At 44.1% G+C, this 15,535-nt stretch overlaps 1 protein-coding gene across 1 annotated transcript in view; it reads left to right on the top strand.

Moving 5' to 3' along the window:
• The window catches only part of LOC105459013, a 102,420-nt gene that overhangs the window by 18,594 nt on the left and 68,291 nt on the right, over positions 1-15,535 (top strand). Inside the window, exons 4-10 of the mRNA XM_011704674.1 lie at positions 826-1,124; positions 4,511-4,763; positions 5,292-6,223; positions 6,668-6,802; positions 7,041-7,423; positions 7,938-8,669; positions 8,859-9,309. Of these exons, the coding sequence (XP_011702976.1) occupies positions 826-1,124; positions 4,511-4,763; positions 5,292-6,223; positions 6,668-6,802; positions 7,041-7,423; positions 7,938-8,669; positions 8,859-9,309 (3,185 nt within the window). The remainder of the gene's footprint in view (positions 1-825; positions 1,125-4,510; positions 4,764-5,291; positions 6,224-6,667; positions 6,803-7,040; positions 7,424-7,937; positions 8,670-8,858; positions 9,310-15,535) is intronic.

The following is a 15,535-nucleotide window of genomic DNA, read 5'->3' as shown; positions in this document are numbered from 1 at the left end:
TGTGGAGTAATAAAAGTCAATAAAACGACACGCACGTTCGTGGTCCAAGTCATCGCGACAGATCGCCTGTACGGACGAGTTCTCCTCTCTCGGGCAGGACGAGAATAAAAATACTTTCTTCGACGCACGGCGGCGGAGTTGCGCCAACTCGCCGGTCGTTCGTACGTGCTTCGACCGTATTTGGAAGTAGAGACGGCCGCACGGCTCCTCGTGCTCTTATGGCCACGCAAGTTTAGCCCGTGATCGACGTAACGATAATGGCGCCCTACAGCACGGGCCCCTTTGGCGATTGACACAATTTCATAATGATGACTAGGCGATAATGGTGCCCCATTAACGAGTCGTGGTTAATAAAGGTAACCAAAAACGGTTGACGAAGAGGAAACTCTGTTGACGCCATGATACGTGTGTTTCAAAAACACATTATAAAATCATATAGGAACGTTAATAATTATTTGATCCTTGCGTATCGGAAATAATTAAATCTTATCGTTATAATTAAATTCTAGGACTACACATAAGCATTCCCGAATCCAGGCGGATATTTGTACATATATAATTCTAAATACATGTTAAAAATAAATTTAATTTCTTCTCAGGACGCAGTGCCAGAGATGTCGTAGAATAAGATTGTAAAATAAAAATTCAAGTCTGCTTGGCTAAATCGTAAGAAACGCGAATGTTTGAACAAAAAAAATCCCAAGAATCAATTGGAATTTTTGCCTGAGATTCTGTGTGTGTAGTGCGTAGGCCTCGAATTCAGTCGCGTCCTGTACAGATTTTCTCTCTGCCCACACGAAGAATGGCCTTGGATTTCGGTTACAGAGCACGTCGCTGGATGGTGGGAGCGCGATAGGTCATCAGCCGGGGCCCGGCGGGCCCGCGGTGGTGACGCGGAATGCCGGGCGCCGCTGGCTCTCGCAGAACTCGCAATCCACGAGACAGCACTCGGCCGAGGATGGGGTACGTGGGGGCAACGTGGGCGTCGGAGGGCCCGTTTCGACCTTGTCCTCGAGTCAGGTCCCCGGCCAGTCCGCGCCTCCCGCCCTGCCGCCGCGCAGAGTCAGTCCGGCCGCGGATACAAGCGAGATCGCTAACGCGGGTCCTATCTCGCGCGTCGACAGGTAACATCGCACGCTTCTATTCACTTTTCGCTGTTTAAATTCGCCGCCATCGCAGGGAGTAATCCCGGCCTATATAACTGTCGCGTGGACTCCGCAACCAGTGATGCTGCGCGGGAGCTATCAGCTCGGCAGTTTTTGAAATGGCAAAGACAGATTTGAAAAATTTAGAAAGAGATCGATTGCGTGAATTGAAAAGATTCTGTGGATGCACGGTTGCTGTCGTGCGCGGAGCAGGAATCGTTGTACGTGTATGGTGAAACAATGCAACCGCGCCGTCCACCTGCCGTCGTTGAAGAAGACATCCGATACGGAATCTCGCGAAGTTAGCGTGACGCGTCGTATAGGAACGACGAAAACATTCGCTCGATCGTTATCCTTGTCCGTGTGTGCTTGTCGCTTCCGTCTAGATTCCCTCTAGATGCCAGTGTTTACATACGATGTAAGTTTCATGATGCCCAACGGAGGACCACCACCGCGAGGACCACTCTCGCGCTACTTCTTCGTGCACTCGGATACTCGCCGTCGAGCGTGACCTGCTTACACGAGGGAATGTAAAATTCATCGGTCAAACGCCGAATGCTAGAATAATGTCGGTCGATTCTCAAGGCCGATTGCCTGTCCATTAATCCCGCAGAGGCAACTGGAGAGTTTTTTTTTCTCTCAGGAACGATAAACATGTTAAAAATATCAAATCTCGTGCGCGATATAAAAAAGAATTTGTCTTTTTCATGCGAGACATTTTTATCGTTGCTCGAAAATAAATCTAGCGGGAGCAATCGCCGCACTCGAGTGCGAGTCGATTTTAAACCGATATAAAAGGTGCGACGGATAAACGTATGATAGATGAGAAATGTTCCGCAGCGTTCAATGCGGTATGTACTGGACGCAAACGTGTGTGGCAGTGGATTAAAAGAGAGGGTGGTCCCACTCCATCTCGCTCTCTCCTTTTTGTTCGAACAAGGGAGATCGCTCTCTATTTAAAGAGAGAGCGCTTCTATTTAAGACGTCGCACTATCAAAGGAAGCGAACGTGACTCTACGTGTCATGTCGGTTAAGAGGTAAATATGATTAATCGAGGACAGATATTCCCGTCCCAGTCGATTTGTTCGCCGCGCGTTTCGTCAGCTTCCATATATGTGGCGCGATATCGACGAAAGGTTATTCGCAGCAAAGTAATCCGAAATACGCTTTGTCACCTAGTTTCACCGTACACGTTCCCGTCTTTAGCCCGAATTAATTAATAGTTCCACACGAATCACGCCGTACGTCGGGCTGCTCATATAAATTCAATGAATCCTGTACTTTCCGTCGATAATACTTTTCAGCGCGCTCCGTCAAATCGAGTCCAAGAAAGAGAGAGAGAGAGAGAGAGAGAGAGAGAGAGAGAGAGCTCGTAAAATCACGATAACTCTTTAGACTAGAAGCCCTTAAGGTGCTCTCACGCTAATTTCGCATTTTACCCGGTGGATCAAAATTGCGTCTAATACAGTGGCAGTCGGGACTTTGAGACTCGAAAGAGAATCCCTCCGGAGAATTTCATTTTCGCGAACGTCTTTTTCATCACCGGTGATCTCTTTGATCGCGCGTTAATCACGACAGACGGCAAAGACGATTGAATCCCCGATGAGCGACTTTGAACTTCATCCAGACCGCGTGGCGAAAATATCGATCGCATACCTGCTCTCTCGGTTTTACAACGTTCAATCCGCCTCGCGGAGAAATTCATATATGCAGAGCGAGATCCGACGCTCGCGCCCACGCGTCTTTCTTATTAATTCAACTCGCGTGGAAAAAATTCCGTATCTTGTCGCACATGTTGCTACGCGATGTAACATTTTCGTAATTATCCGTAAGAATTTTCTCCGTACGACGAGAAGCAGCGGAGAACGAGGATCTGAAACGAGGAGCACGAAGATAAGAGGCGTAGCCGCGGGGGTACATTTGTTCGCGGAGAGATTTGCGTCTGTCTCTCGAGCAGGAGACTGTCCGGATATCTGATTTTCATACATCCACCACGCGAGTTTTCAGCCGGCATGCAAGTGCACGCGATGCAACCTGGATGCACCTTTGTCGCTTATCCTCCTCCTTTCCCTCTCTATCGCTTCTTTTTCTACCGTATCACTATATAAATATTTATCGCTGCAATATCAGGCATGATATAAATATCGAATATGGGAAAGAGACGACGCGAGTAAAAATGCCGCGCGTGGGGAAAAAGTGGATGCGTGGGGACGTATACCGGCAAGAACGACCGCATTTATCTTACTTGAAGACGTCGACGGAAGCGGGAGGCTTCCGACCGTGCCGACTGTCGCGTAAAATCCCTGGAGATGCTAAAGTGCATCGCGAGTCGATTTCCTTTTGCGACGAGGGGTAAAGCGAAATACTAGATTCGATGATAGCAAATCAAAAAAGTATGAACAAACGGGCGTGAATTTACACAATCGTGAAATGGAAGACGATTTTATTGTATACTTTCAACCTGCGCGATCTCGCGGTAGTGAAGCACGAATCGCGAAGAGGAAAGATTGTGTAGTTTCATAAAATATGTTATATATTCGATCGGGTACGAAAATCGGATAGAATCAGTTAAATAAACTGTATGATGTATGACGAGTTACGGTAACATATTGTACGAAAAAAAAACTACGATTTCTTTCCTTTATTGAATAAGATGAAAAAGGCCAAACAAATTCTATTCCCCAAATATTGTTGTTTTATTTTATATATACTTACATATTTTTTATTTGTTATATATGTATGTATGTATAATATATTGAATCATACGGAAAGTTCTGCGGTTTTCTCACATCTGGATACCAGATTGAATTTTGCACTTATACTGAATGAAAAAACCCAAACTTCGAGTTGATAAGAAAGAGCAGTCTCTTGTTTAAACAATGCATCCATCTAGAATGGCATATGTTCAGTATATTCGATTCTATAGTGCCTTAAAAATAGAGAATCAAAAACAACTTTTTTGAAATATATTATGCTTTTCCACTTTAGAAAGGGCAAGAACGCATTCGTTATGCAATACAAGAACTGGCAGAGAAATTAAAAGTTGTAAAAAGTACTGTACATGACCGCTTAAATCTGTCCTTGTGAAGACCGCAGAACTTTCCGGATGACCCCATTTCATATAATATATTATATATATGCATATATTATAAACGTATAATATATTGTTTATTGTTAAGTCAAAAAAAAAAAGTAAAATCCCAATATTATATGCGATAAGCTCCGTCCCATCGCTGTCGATGTTAATCAAATCATGAACATCAAACTTTATTTAAAGAGTAAACATTTATATGTACGGCGTTGGAAAGAGTGATTATTCCTGGCATCTCGAGTCGATCTCGAACGGAGGGAAATTTCGGTTGCAGAGGCCCGAACGTGTCGATCCTCCATCTCCGTAACGCGTCAGCGGACCCCTGGGAGGTCGGCTCTCAAGGCTCCTCGTACAGCGTCGGCAGCAACAAGAGTCAGACAGCGAGCGGCAGAGGGAAATCCAGCGGGAACGCGCGTGGATCCTACAGCCGCGGTAGTTCGATACCATCCCTGAAACGTCACGATACATCCACGTCGACCACGTCGACGTCAAGCCTCAAGCAGCATCGCCAAGACGGCCACGGCCAGGTAGGTGGGAGATGGCAAAGACGTCAGATATACGTTCTGCCAGTCTCCGCCAGTTCATCCGCGAGATCGGAACTAGGAATCGAATTCATACGGGAGTTCACGAGAGGACGATCCTATACGAATCGCCGCAGTAAATGTTAATTTAAATTAAACGAGTTCCTACCGGGCGCCGCTTTAATAAGAGAATCATTTAAATCATGTCAGACTAATTTTGCGTTAATTAATATTTACGAAAACGGCTTTATATGATTCATTCCATAATCAACTTTGTTCTAAATTATGGAGAAAACTAATGGAACATAATGTGTATGTAATGAGAGTACATTCCAGCCTTGTAACTTAAGGTCATTTTTTTGTGTCCGGAGTTAAATTTAGCTTACCGTAATTGTTGCATTGCCGAAACTTATCACAGTTTTATTAGACGGTTTTATAGAATTACGTTATTCAAATCAACGTAATGAAACGTGACGCGAGGAGACTGGGATGACACTTAGGGTGTCTATTCGACGAGGATTCTCCTCTGTGCAGGTTTCCACCGGTTCTCGTCGACGCGATGCCGTAAACTCTTTCCTGTCGGGCAACAGCGGCACCTCCGGCGAGCTGTTCATCAGCGGCAATTGCAGCCGCGAGCTCTCGCCTGTACGATGGTGCGACCGCGAGTTCGACGGCGTTTACCTGGGCCGCTCCGGCTGGGTGCAGGTGCAGCAGCGGTCGCTCGACGAAAATCGCCGTGCCAACTACGAGAGCAACCTGGTAACCGCGACCACCGGCACTCTGCCGATATCGCGACGGACGGCGGTCAAGCTGGCGGACTATCATTGCAACAGCGAGCCGGGCAAGTGTCCGCAGGACTTCACCAGAGGACTGGACTCGCAGCGGCCCGACTTTCTCGCTCTGCACAGCCAGGACTACGACTCCATCACCAACAGCGCCTGCACGTCGCCGCACAGCATCCCGGAGTCCTTCTCCCCGCCGTCGATCACGCCGATCATATCGCCGCCGCCGGCATTCCAAGACGCCGTCACCGGCAGGAAATCCTCCTCCTCCAGACATTCGTCTTCCGCCGCTGTGCGCAACAACTACGGCAGCAAGGCCCCTTTCTTACCGCGTTCGAACGCCATCGTCGATAGCGACATCATCAGTCCGCCACCGTCGCCGCCACCTCACCAGGTCAACTGGAGCTCCCTGCCGTCCGCGTCTAGGAAGAATTCCAGTCTACCGTCTTCCAGGTCGAAGAAACAGAATGCCAGCCAGCAGCAACAGCAACAGCAGCAGTACCGCATGGCGCAGGCCAAGTCCCTGGAGGACCAGTCATCCTCCCGAAGATCGCAGTTCGCGCAGAGATATCTCGAATCCTCCAGCTCGTCGTCGTCGTCAATGGGATTCAGAAGCCTCGACAGTTGCGTCACAAAATCCATTATGCCTAGTTTGGCGGAGAATACGGATTCTTCGGTGGAGGGGTACGTATAAAATACATTTCTGATTGCAATGAACGACTCTGTCGGCGAACTTGATTTTTTAAAGATTAAAAATGGCCGGGTTTAGTTTTGATTGCAATTGTTCGAGAGAGTAGAATTGATAGAATTAAACAAACGTAAACATTGGTTTCATTAATTTCATTAATCGCGATATTATATTCTATTAATTTGTAATTTCTATATAAATTATAGATAATATAATAATGTGTAAATTACTGTAACATGAAATGTTAACGTTAATAAAATTAATAGAAACTTAAAAATTCAAGATATCGATCTTTTGATACTAAAAACGAAATTCTTTAATTAAAGGCTCACAGAAATAGATTATAACATGTATTAAATGAGCGAAGAGCCGAGTCGGATGTTCGTAGTATATATAAATAGTTTTAATATAAAATCGAATCAACATACTTTCGATATTAGATATGAAGATGGCGACGAGGATGATAACCCTAGTTCATCCTTAAATCTCAGTCTGGTGTCGTCATCAGCTCTTGCGTTGAATTCGTCCACAGAATCGATTCGTGCCAACGGCGAACGAATATCGCCCAGGCAAGGGTATGCATAAGAAAATTTACAAAATTCTCATAAAAGTAGAAGTTCAACGTCGGAGATAGCAAAAATTTAGAAAGATTTAGGCAATTATTCTTGTATCCTTTAATTTTGTTTAATTAAAACATCATATATATGTAAATAAAATATATAAATATATATTAAAAGAATAAATTTATTTTATAAATGTTTCGCAATATGCTATGTGAAAGTGAACCGCCTAATAAGTATTATATCTATATAGGAGAATCCATAGAAGCCAACAGGGGCTCAGAAGATCTCCCGGATCCTCCGAGTCCGGCAAACAGATGTTCAATTCACCCTCCTCATCGTCTTCTTCGTCCAGCAGCGAGGGACGACAAGGACGGTCACCCACGCCTAATCCATTCAGACGCGGCAATCCCACGCGACAGCACCAGAGCGCCAGGACCAATCAAGTGTCGCCCGATTCTCATCAATCCCGAGTCAGACGATCCAGGAGTCTCCAATTGCCGGAGAAAAGGTCGCCGGGAACCACGGGCCCGCAGAGAGATCACTCCCGAGAGTCGAATGAGACGCACAGGGTCGTTGTGAAGATTGTGAATGATCGGGGGAACGACAGATCCAAGCGCCAAGTTCTTCAGAACAGTGAGTATACCTTCCCTCGGATATCTTACGTTCGAACTTTCGCTGTTGCACACGTGTACCGAATGTTTTATGATACGAAAAATGGATGTTTGCAAGCGTATACCTTTCATAAACTTCGTATTCTTATGAAAGACTTATGAAGTGATCATATACTTGGGAAGTCCTCATATCCTTACGATAAATAATTCTTGCGCTCGCAAAATTTATTTTAAATATGTTCACGTCTATTCATTTTCTCACAGAAAAAAAAATCAATGAATAGTTTTACAAAACATAAAGGATGTAAAGAGAATAGAAAATTTTGTGGAATATAAAAAGTTGCTTAAAAAGATTAACGATTAAAGATCAAATATATCTACTTACTATTCGTTTAAACTTTGGCAATCTAAAAAGCTGAAGGAAAAAAAAAGTTTTTAAAGGAAATACAATTGATCATCGTCACGTCAGTGATCAATCTCTCAATCAAATCACTTTCACTCCCGTATTCGATCGTTTTTTTTCCCAAATTCTCTAGGAAAGACTCAATCCACCGACGATACCATAAATGAAAATCTTTACCGCGAACCGGAGATGGTGACTGAATACCTGTATGGCACGCGTAGTCGCGTCGTGCCGAGAAACATGGTGTCAAGCCGCTATGAACGTCGCGACGAGAGCCAAGAGCAGAGACGGGGCAACAACATGTACGACGTCTACATCATATCCTCCAAGCAGCAACAGCAGCAATCTTCGAAAGCGTCGAATTCCTCGCAGACTCAACAGCAGCAGACGCAGCAGTCGCAGCAGCAGCAGCAGCAGCAGCAGCAGCAACAACAGCAGCAGCAATCAAGGCGGCCGCGGACGCTGCAGAGAGGTGCCACGACACCAAATGCAAACGCGCCGTCTGCCAATCAGGACTTCAGCCCGGATACGAAACTGCGTTGCAACAGCAGCACGTGCGACTTCTGGCCCCATTGCTCACAGAGGGAAACCCTGTACTCGCCGAATCAGACGCCCGCGCCGGTCTTCATGAAGCTGTCGCAGAGCTATCCGGCGCATCAGAGGCTCTCCACCGACGCCGGTAGCCACCGCGGAAGCGCCAGCTCCTCGCCGGCCTCCCTCGAGCGGATGGACGAGCGGGAGCTTCGCGAGAGAGACAACTCGAGGAAGGGCAGGAGCAGTCAGCAGAGCAAGTATCAGGAGAGACCCAAGAACATGCTCAAGCAGGCCAACAGATGGTCGCCGTTGGAGGGAACCAACGGGAACGGTACTTATGAGCTCGATTATCAAAAAATTCATCCGACTGAATTAAATTCTTACAAAAACGTAGAAGCAAATTTTTATTTTAAATTGACATTACGTCTTATTTATTTTTTTAAGAGTACTAGCTTTTAATTTTTAATAAGCGAAATAATTTATATTGCATCTACATTAACGTTTTCTATAAATAACGTAGGAGTGGAGAAGAGAGATCAGATGCACCACCGAGTGTACCGGAAACCCGATTTCCCGGGTTCCTTCGAAGGCGCTGACAGCAAGGACAGGAGGGTGTCGCCCATCCAAGGGATGAACGTCGTCAGCAGATCGCCGAGCAGCGGCCAGGTCATCTCCTCGTCAACGACCACCTCGTCGTCCTCGAGCAGCGACATCTGGATTACCACGTCGGACCGCACGGTGACGAAGAGCCCGCGGAACGCGAAGAGCTCCGGCGCGTCCACGCCGTTGGAGGACGCCGTGATTGGTTCCCTCAAGACGTTGATAGAGCCGCCGAAGGACGGCACGCTGTCCAGGCCCGGTAGCGCGCCCACCCGCGGCGAAGACTCGCTCACGGGCGACATCGTCCTGGATCCTCACCAGCGATCCTTGTCGCTGCCCAAGTCCTTCCTGGCGCACAACACGGCGAACAGGTGAGTACCAAGTAAATAGAGTGTACTAATTCTATCCCCGCATGCACTTGTTTTCCCGAGTACGCGACTCATCCGCGGAGATAAATCCTCACAAAGCGAGAAGATGAAAATGTCGCCCGTGGCGGGACGACCGCTCGTCGCATCCGAGCGAAACGGACGGAGGCAATTTCGAGGCGGATGGGCCTCGCGTCGGGATATTCGCGAATGGATTCGCCTTAAATGCAGTACGCGCCCGCGGCCGCGCTCGTTTAAATCCTGCGGTTAAGTTTACTGGGTTGCCGGGCCACCGTGCCGCGCGCGCCCGTTCGATTGCGCTTGGTAATTGGCTGCCCCGATCGAAACCCCGTCGGGTATTCCATTATACGTGCTCTGCATACGCGAGTCGCAGCCGGGGACGGCCTATCGGCCCCGCCGCATCCTTGGGATTAAATTTAAGCCCCCAATACGAATGTTACAGCCCCACGGCGTGCACCGCTTATTAGCGAGCTTTCCTGAAATCGATATTAAAGTTTGTATTCTACGTCACGGCGCATATTGGCGCGCGACGTGGTGCTTAAAAATGCTATTGCAAATCCGCTTTTAACGAAGCATTCTTTTAACGTATCGATTTAAAAAAAAAAAGCGCACTATAAAAATTCTCATAATTATTATTTCCGCAATAATCCGCAATAAAATATGCGAAGCTGAGACACATATAGATACATATTGAATTTAGCTTATGAAGCTTATAGATACATATTGAATTTTATATACATATATATGTCACCTCTAATACGATTTTCCCTCAAAATCAGGTTTCGAGATGAAAATAGAAAATGGATACGGTTAAATGCGCATGTATCCGTAGTCTAATATTTTTACAGTACCTATTGAAATTCTATCGGCAAATATTTGCGTATAATACAAAGACATTATAGATTCGAGATTTCGTTTAATTCATTTCAGTTTGTTTAGAAGTTCCGACGTGAAGCTGTCAAAAGATACGTGTAATAAAGGGTCGAAATTAAAAATTATTGAAATGAAAATTTAATAAAAAAAAATTCTTTTACTGATAGACAAATTATCTGGAGGGATCTGCAGAACTCATCGTGCCGCAAGGCGTCGCAGCTGACGCAATATTAATATACCTGACGTTATATTTATTACATGCTAAAGGACGCCCTCTCGTCCCTGTCGGGGGACGAGAGCGCGAGGCTGCATCTGTATAAAAACACGCGCGCTCAACGCGCGCAAAATGGCACGTGTGAGGCTTTCAATTAAATTGTCGCGGGGAAAAAGAGGCGTCACGACAGTCGCCGGCGCGTCCTTTGTCCCGGCGGGGTAAATGTAATTTTAGCGACGCAACCTCCGCGCGAGCGGTTGGCTTTCTTTCTCGACGCGGAAGCCGTCCTTTGCTCGCCGTTCTTCGATCGCGAAATGACGAACGACGTGTGGGATCCGCGATGACACGTTACTAATAGCGTGCAGTGATCACGTACGCGGTATAGACGCCGACGTGTCCCGCGGGGGATAACGTACGCATGTTAATTTCTCGTTAATTTCTCACGGCGCGTCTCTCCGCGCCGCCGTCTCTGCATTTCGCATCATCCTGTCTGATTAAGCTCGCTTACTCGCACGTTACCAGGATAGATCTCGATGCAAGAGAGACTCTTGAAATTCGCCGCCGCGGTTGCTATCGCCTGCCAATTTGCGGTTTCGCGCACGCGAACGCATGCCGAATCGGCCGCGACCTAATTCCCGATTTAATTCCTCGCCGAATTCGTCGCCGACGGTAACGAATTTTGATGCGCCGCATCAATAATGAATCTCGCGTCGCGAGAATTTTTCTTTGTTCAAAAGCGCGCATGCGAGGTGTGACACGACGTAATCGCGCGTTCATCGGGCCGATTGGCCCGCGCATGTACGTAAACTCGCCTACGCGCGCGGCCCACGTGCGATTCGTGCCTTCGTGTCGACGCGAAATAATGAAAAGCGGCCTCCGTGAAATGACACGAATGATTTCTGATTGATCTGCAGTCGTTGGGGTTTTTAATGCAAAATGCCAAACGCGTTTCCCGTCAGAAACGCGCGCGCGCGCTTATACAAAGAAACTGAGAATACAACAAGTTGAACATTCTCGATTTTCTCCCTCTCTTGAAAATTTTGCAATGTTTAGCAAGTTGGCGCGAACTTGGAATTGTCGAATATTCAATTCCGATATGAGTCGAAGCGTAAAGCGTCGATCGTCTCGCTGCCGACCAACTCTTTCAGCTAAACCTCGTCCGGTTGGTCGTTTCACGCGCGCGCCATCAGACTTCCAAAGTCGACGTTATGCACATCGAGTTTTCAGCGTTTCTGAACTCGACGTTTAATCCGGTAAGCGCGAAGTTCCGCGAAGGTCTGCGGCGCGTAACTCACTTCCTTCTTTCGTGAAACGCAAAACTTTTGATCCGCCGATCTCTCTGCACGATTCGAGTTTCCACTGTACCGGAGTAGCGTCGGAAACCGCGCGTTTCCGAGTTCGTCGGAGTGGAAGTCACGTTGGAAGATATTGAATATCCACGAAAAATCGTGAGATGTGTGTATGTGACGCGAGAATTGCAGATTTCAAAATAATTAATCTTGCAAGTAAAATGATTGACGCTCGAAGAATTCAGCCATTCCAAAAATATTGAGATCCTCTTGATTACAAGTCGTTGTTTACAAATATTTTCTACTATTATATATGCATATATATTTAATACTATTTACAGATAATATTAAATATGTATACAAATATATGTGTAATATATAGAAATACATACATATATTAGATAGCTTTGTCCATAAATATAAAGCACTCTCACAAAATTCACGTAAACCTTCTATATCTAATAAAAAAATGAATTAAAAAACATCGTTTTGTTGAAAAATATTATTTTTATAACAATTTTAATATTTTGTTAATCCTCCTTTGGTCTTTTTTTTGTTAGTCCACCTCTTTCTCAAGAAAATGCAATAAATTAATAGTGCTTTTTACTTACGGTCAAGATTGTATTTAACATATTCTCCCATATATTTCTAACACATTGTGACACGTTATAAAAATATTATTAATTGGTTGATGTCGCAACCATTTGCGTGACAGATCGTTCATTTTGATGACATATCCAGCTCACTATTTATCCCTTTCCATCAACCCTCTAACAAGCTGTAGTGCATGCTGTAGATCTCAACGCCCGCCATGAACAGCTCCCTAATAAAAGTGGCAGCCGGTAAATAGAATAAACTGCTATCGTCGGCAAGTGAAAAATATCGATCTTTATCTAGGCCGTCAAATCTCACTTCACGCGCGCGCGATGACTGACGTTTATTTAATATTTATGGAGTGTTATCTATCAGGAGAAACCACATTCCTCGGCTCACGGCGCCATAAAAGTGTCACCGATCGATGTATCATGCTACCCCTCTTTTTACCAGATCCGCCTCCGGAACATCCCTTAATCGTTCTCATTTTTCTTTTGCCTTTTTTAATCGGGGAAGTTCCCTGACGAAAAGACAAGTAACAGATTTCCCGAGTCATGGATGAATGAAGCAAATTTCGCGAAAGACGATTAAAAATTATTAACAGTTTGCCTTTTTCTAATGAGATTAATTCATAAAAAGAATATCTAATCGTAGGAAATTTATCTCAAATAATTTTCTTGCTTAACTTTTGACTCTCTTAATTTGCTCGTATAAATAAACTGTCGATAAATCACTTTTATTTAAATAGCAGAAAGAGTTTCAAGGAATTTATTGTTTGCTTTTTCTTTTCTCCCTGCGAAAATGGAAAACTTTACTAGATTCACCTCTGGGATACAGAGCAATAACAGCAACAGCAGTTTTATGGTCAAGCAAACTGTCGTTTATTTTGCGAGCTAGAACGACGCCTACGTACTGTGTCGACAATCCCGTACGTGGGCGTGAAAGCTGAGACAGCTTCTCGGTCGCGAAGCTCGATTCTGCGCCATATATCGACGCCGGCCACGCTTGGAGTATTAATCTTCCAAGGGTCGTAATTCGCGCGACAGGTGGTCGGCCAGATCTCGAGGAATCGACCGCCGATACCGATTAGAGATGAGAATCGTCTAATTGTTCGAATTAATCAGAGATTAACGTCTCAGATAATCGTAATGCTGCTCGTACGCCTCACAAATTACACTCCGAGTCTTTTCCACACACACACAGAACTTGTTGACGTACAAGTTCTGTCGAGATTTATCGAAGCGCGCTTTTTTGCTTCGGAGCTATCCAGTCTGCCGAACTTTTATTTCATACGAGATTACACTCAAGTCAGATTACTCTTGGAAAACGCGAATGCATGGAAAATCGAGCACAAACCTCGTCAAATGGTGGAGAAAAAAAGCGATCTCCGAAGCATATCTGTGTTAAAAAAAAACAATCGATCAATTTTTATTGATTCTTTTTTTTGTGAAGAACCGCACTCGTGCGGTTCTGAATTTCATTGTTTCAGTATTTTTTTTTTTCGAATATGCGATATTCAATTCGACGCGAAATGTAACGTCGAACTGTCGAATTAAAAGCGCTCAAAATGATGGAGATCGCGCCCGCGCTTCCTCAATATTCGCCGTCCGCGTTATATTTGGAACTTCATCGCACGCATCGCTGCATTCTGTTGCCGCTAATTTTCTTTGGCCCATTTCGCGGATCCTCATGTAGACGGATGAGTATCGATTTCGTCGCCGCACGTGTCCATTCGCACCTATAATTGGGACAGCACTGGTATCGCGCACTTGATATACTTGAAAGCGCAAACCGCGCGCGCGTTTCGTGTCAAAGTCAAGCGGAAATTACAATTTCTACTCCTCAGTTTGATAGCGCAACTCGGTGCCTTGATTAATCAGCGAATTGCGATTCGACGCATTTAGCATTGCGCGCCGCAGCAACAATTGCGCGCGCCATTAATCATTACCCGAGTGATGCACTGCGAGGATCAGGTTCCTAAATTATCGGCTGGCTGATCGCTTTCTGTGATTTTATTAGCATTTATTATAACGTTCATCCCTAATGGTTCTTTATCACCGCGCAATTGTCCGCGTGTAATAATTACGTGCCAGATTGACATCTTACTCTTCAGGCAAAAAAAAATTAGGTTCATCGTAATTGAATACACAAAATAATTGTTTTTCTTTCTATTTTTGGAAATGCTGCAAATGTTAAATTGAAAAGGAAAAGTGATTGAAATGCTTTTTATCAATATCTGTATAGTAAATGTATATCTGTAGTATTCTAGTTCTTTCGTAATTTATGTGCACCGATAGCCTACGATAACTACGTTATTTAGGTGAAAACAATCTGATCGATAGGGATTCGTGTTTCACGTAAGGATTACATGACCGCGTTACGTTTACGATAACAACACCGGTTTCGTCAGCAACACGTGCCACATAGGGAGATTTGAGATCGTGACGATGAGTGTCAAGTTTAAACGCACGTATATTGATCGGATCGGAATAAACACTTTCTTCCTCGTTAACTTTATGATGTATATGATGTATACATCTGGCCGTAATCATGATCTCGTATCACTCAGTCAATGCATTAATACTTCGCATTAATATTGTTAGATATTATCATTAAATGTTTATATACCTTGAATATTTTCTCTTTATTTCAACATATCTGCTTTTACATGTTTTAGTATACATAATGAAAACATATAAATTGTTTTATGTTACTTGAATGTGTATATGCGTCTTAATATAATTATGGAATATATATAAAATGGATTTTGTACGATTAAAATGTTTAAAGACACGATAAAATCATTTGTATGTATCGAAAAAAAGCATAAAGTTTATTAAAAGTTAAGAAAACTTAATGTAAAAAAATTTACTGCAATTGCAACAATTTTCATATATTTATTGTATTAATTGTATTCAATTAATTAATACAATATATTATTGCATTATATTCAATTTGATTTGACTGTATTCAATTATTTAAAATTTATAAAAAATGTGTTTGATAATAATGTCTTTATCGTAGCAATCAAGAAGTAATTATCTTTTATGGATATATAAAATGACCTATGTAAAACTGCAACTGTTTTTATACGTTATATTGTATTATTCTTTAATGAATTATTAAAATATCTCAATATTAATCTTTAGTACACATGATGATCTTCCGGTTCTTTATTACACACGATGGGTCATTCGTGTCTGGGTTAATTTTCATCACTTTTACACAAAAATTGTTAAGT

The sequence above is a fragment of the Wasmannia auropunctata genome, unplaced genomic scaffold (genome assembly GCF_000956235.1).
Source record: "Wasmannia auropunctata unplaced genomic scaffold, wasmannia.A_1.0 LD336101.1, whole genome shotgun sequence".
Lineage (NCBI taxonomy): Eukaryota > Metazoa > Arthropoda > Insecta > Hymenoptera > Formicidae > Wasmannia > Wasmannia auropunctata.
This window is presented reverse-complemented; position numbering and strand designations above follow the sequence as displayed.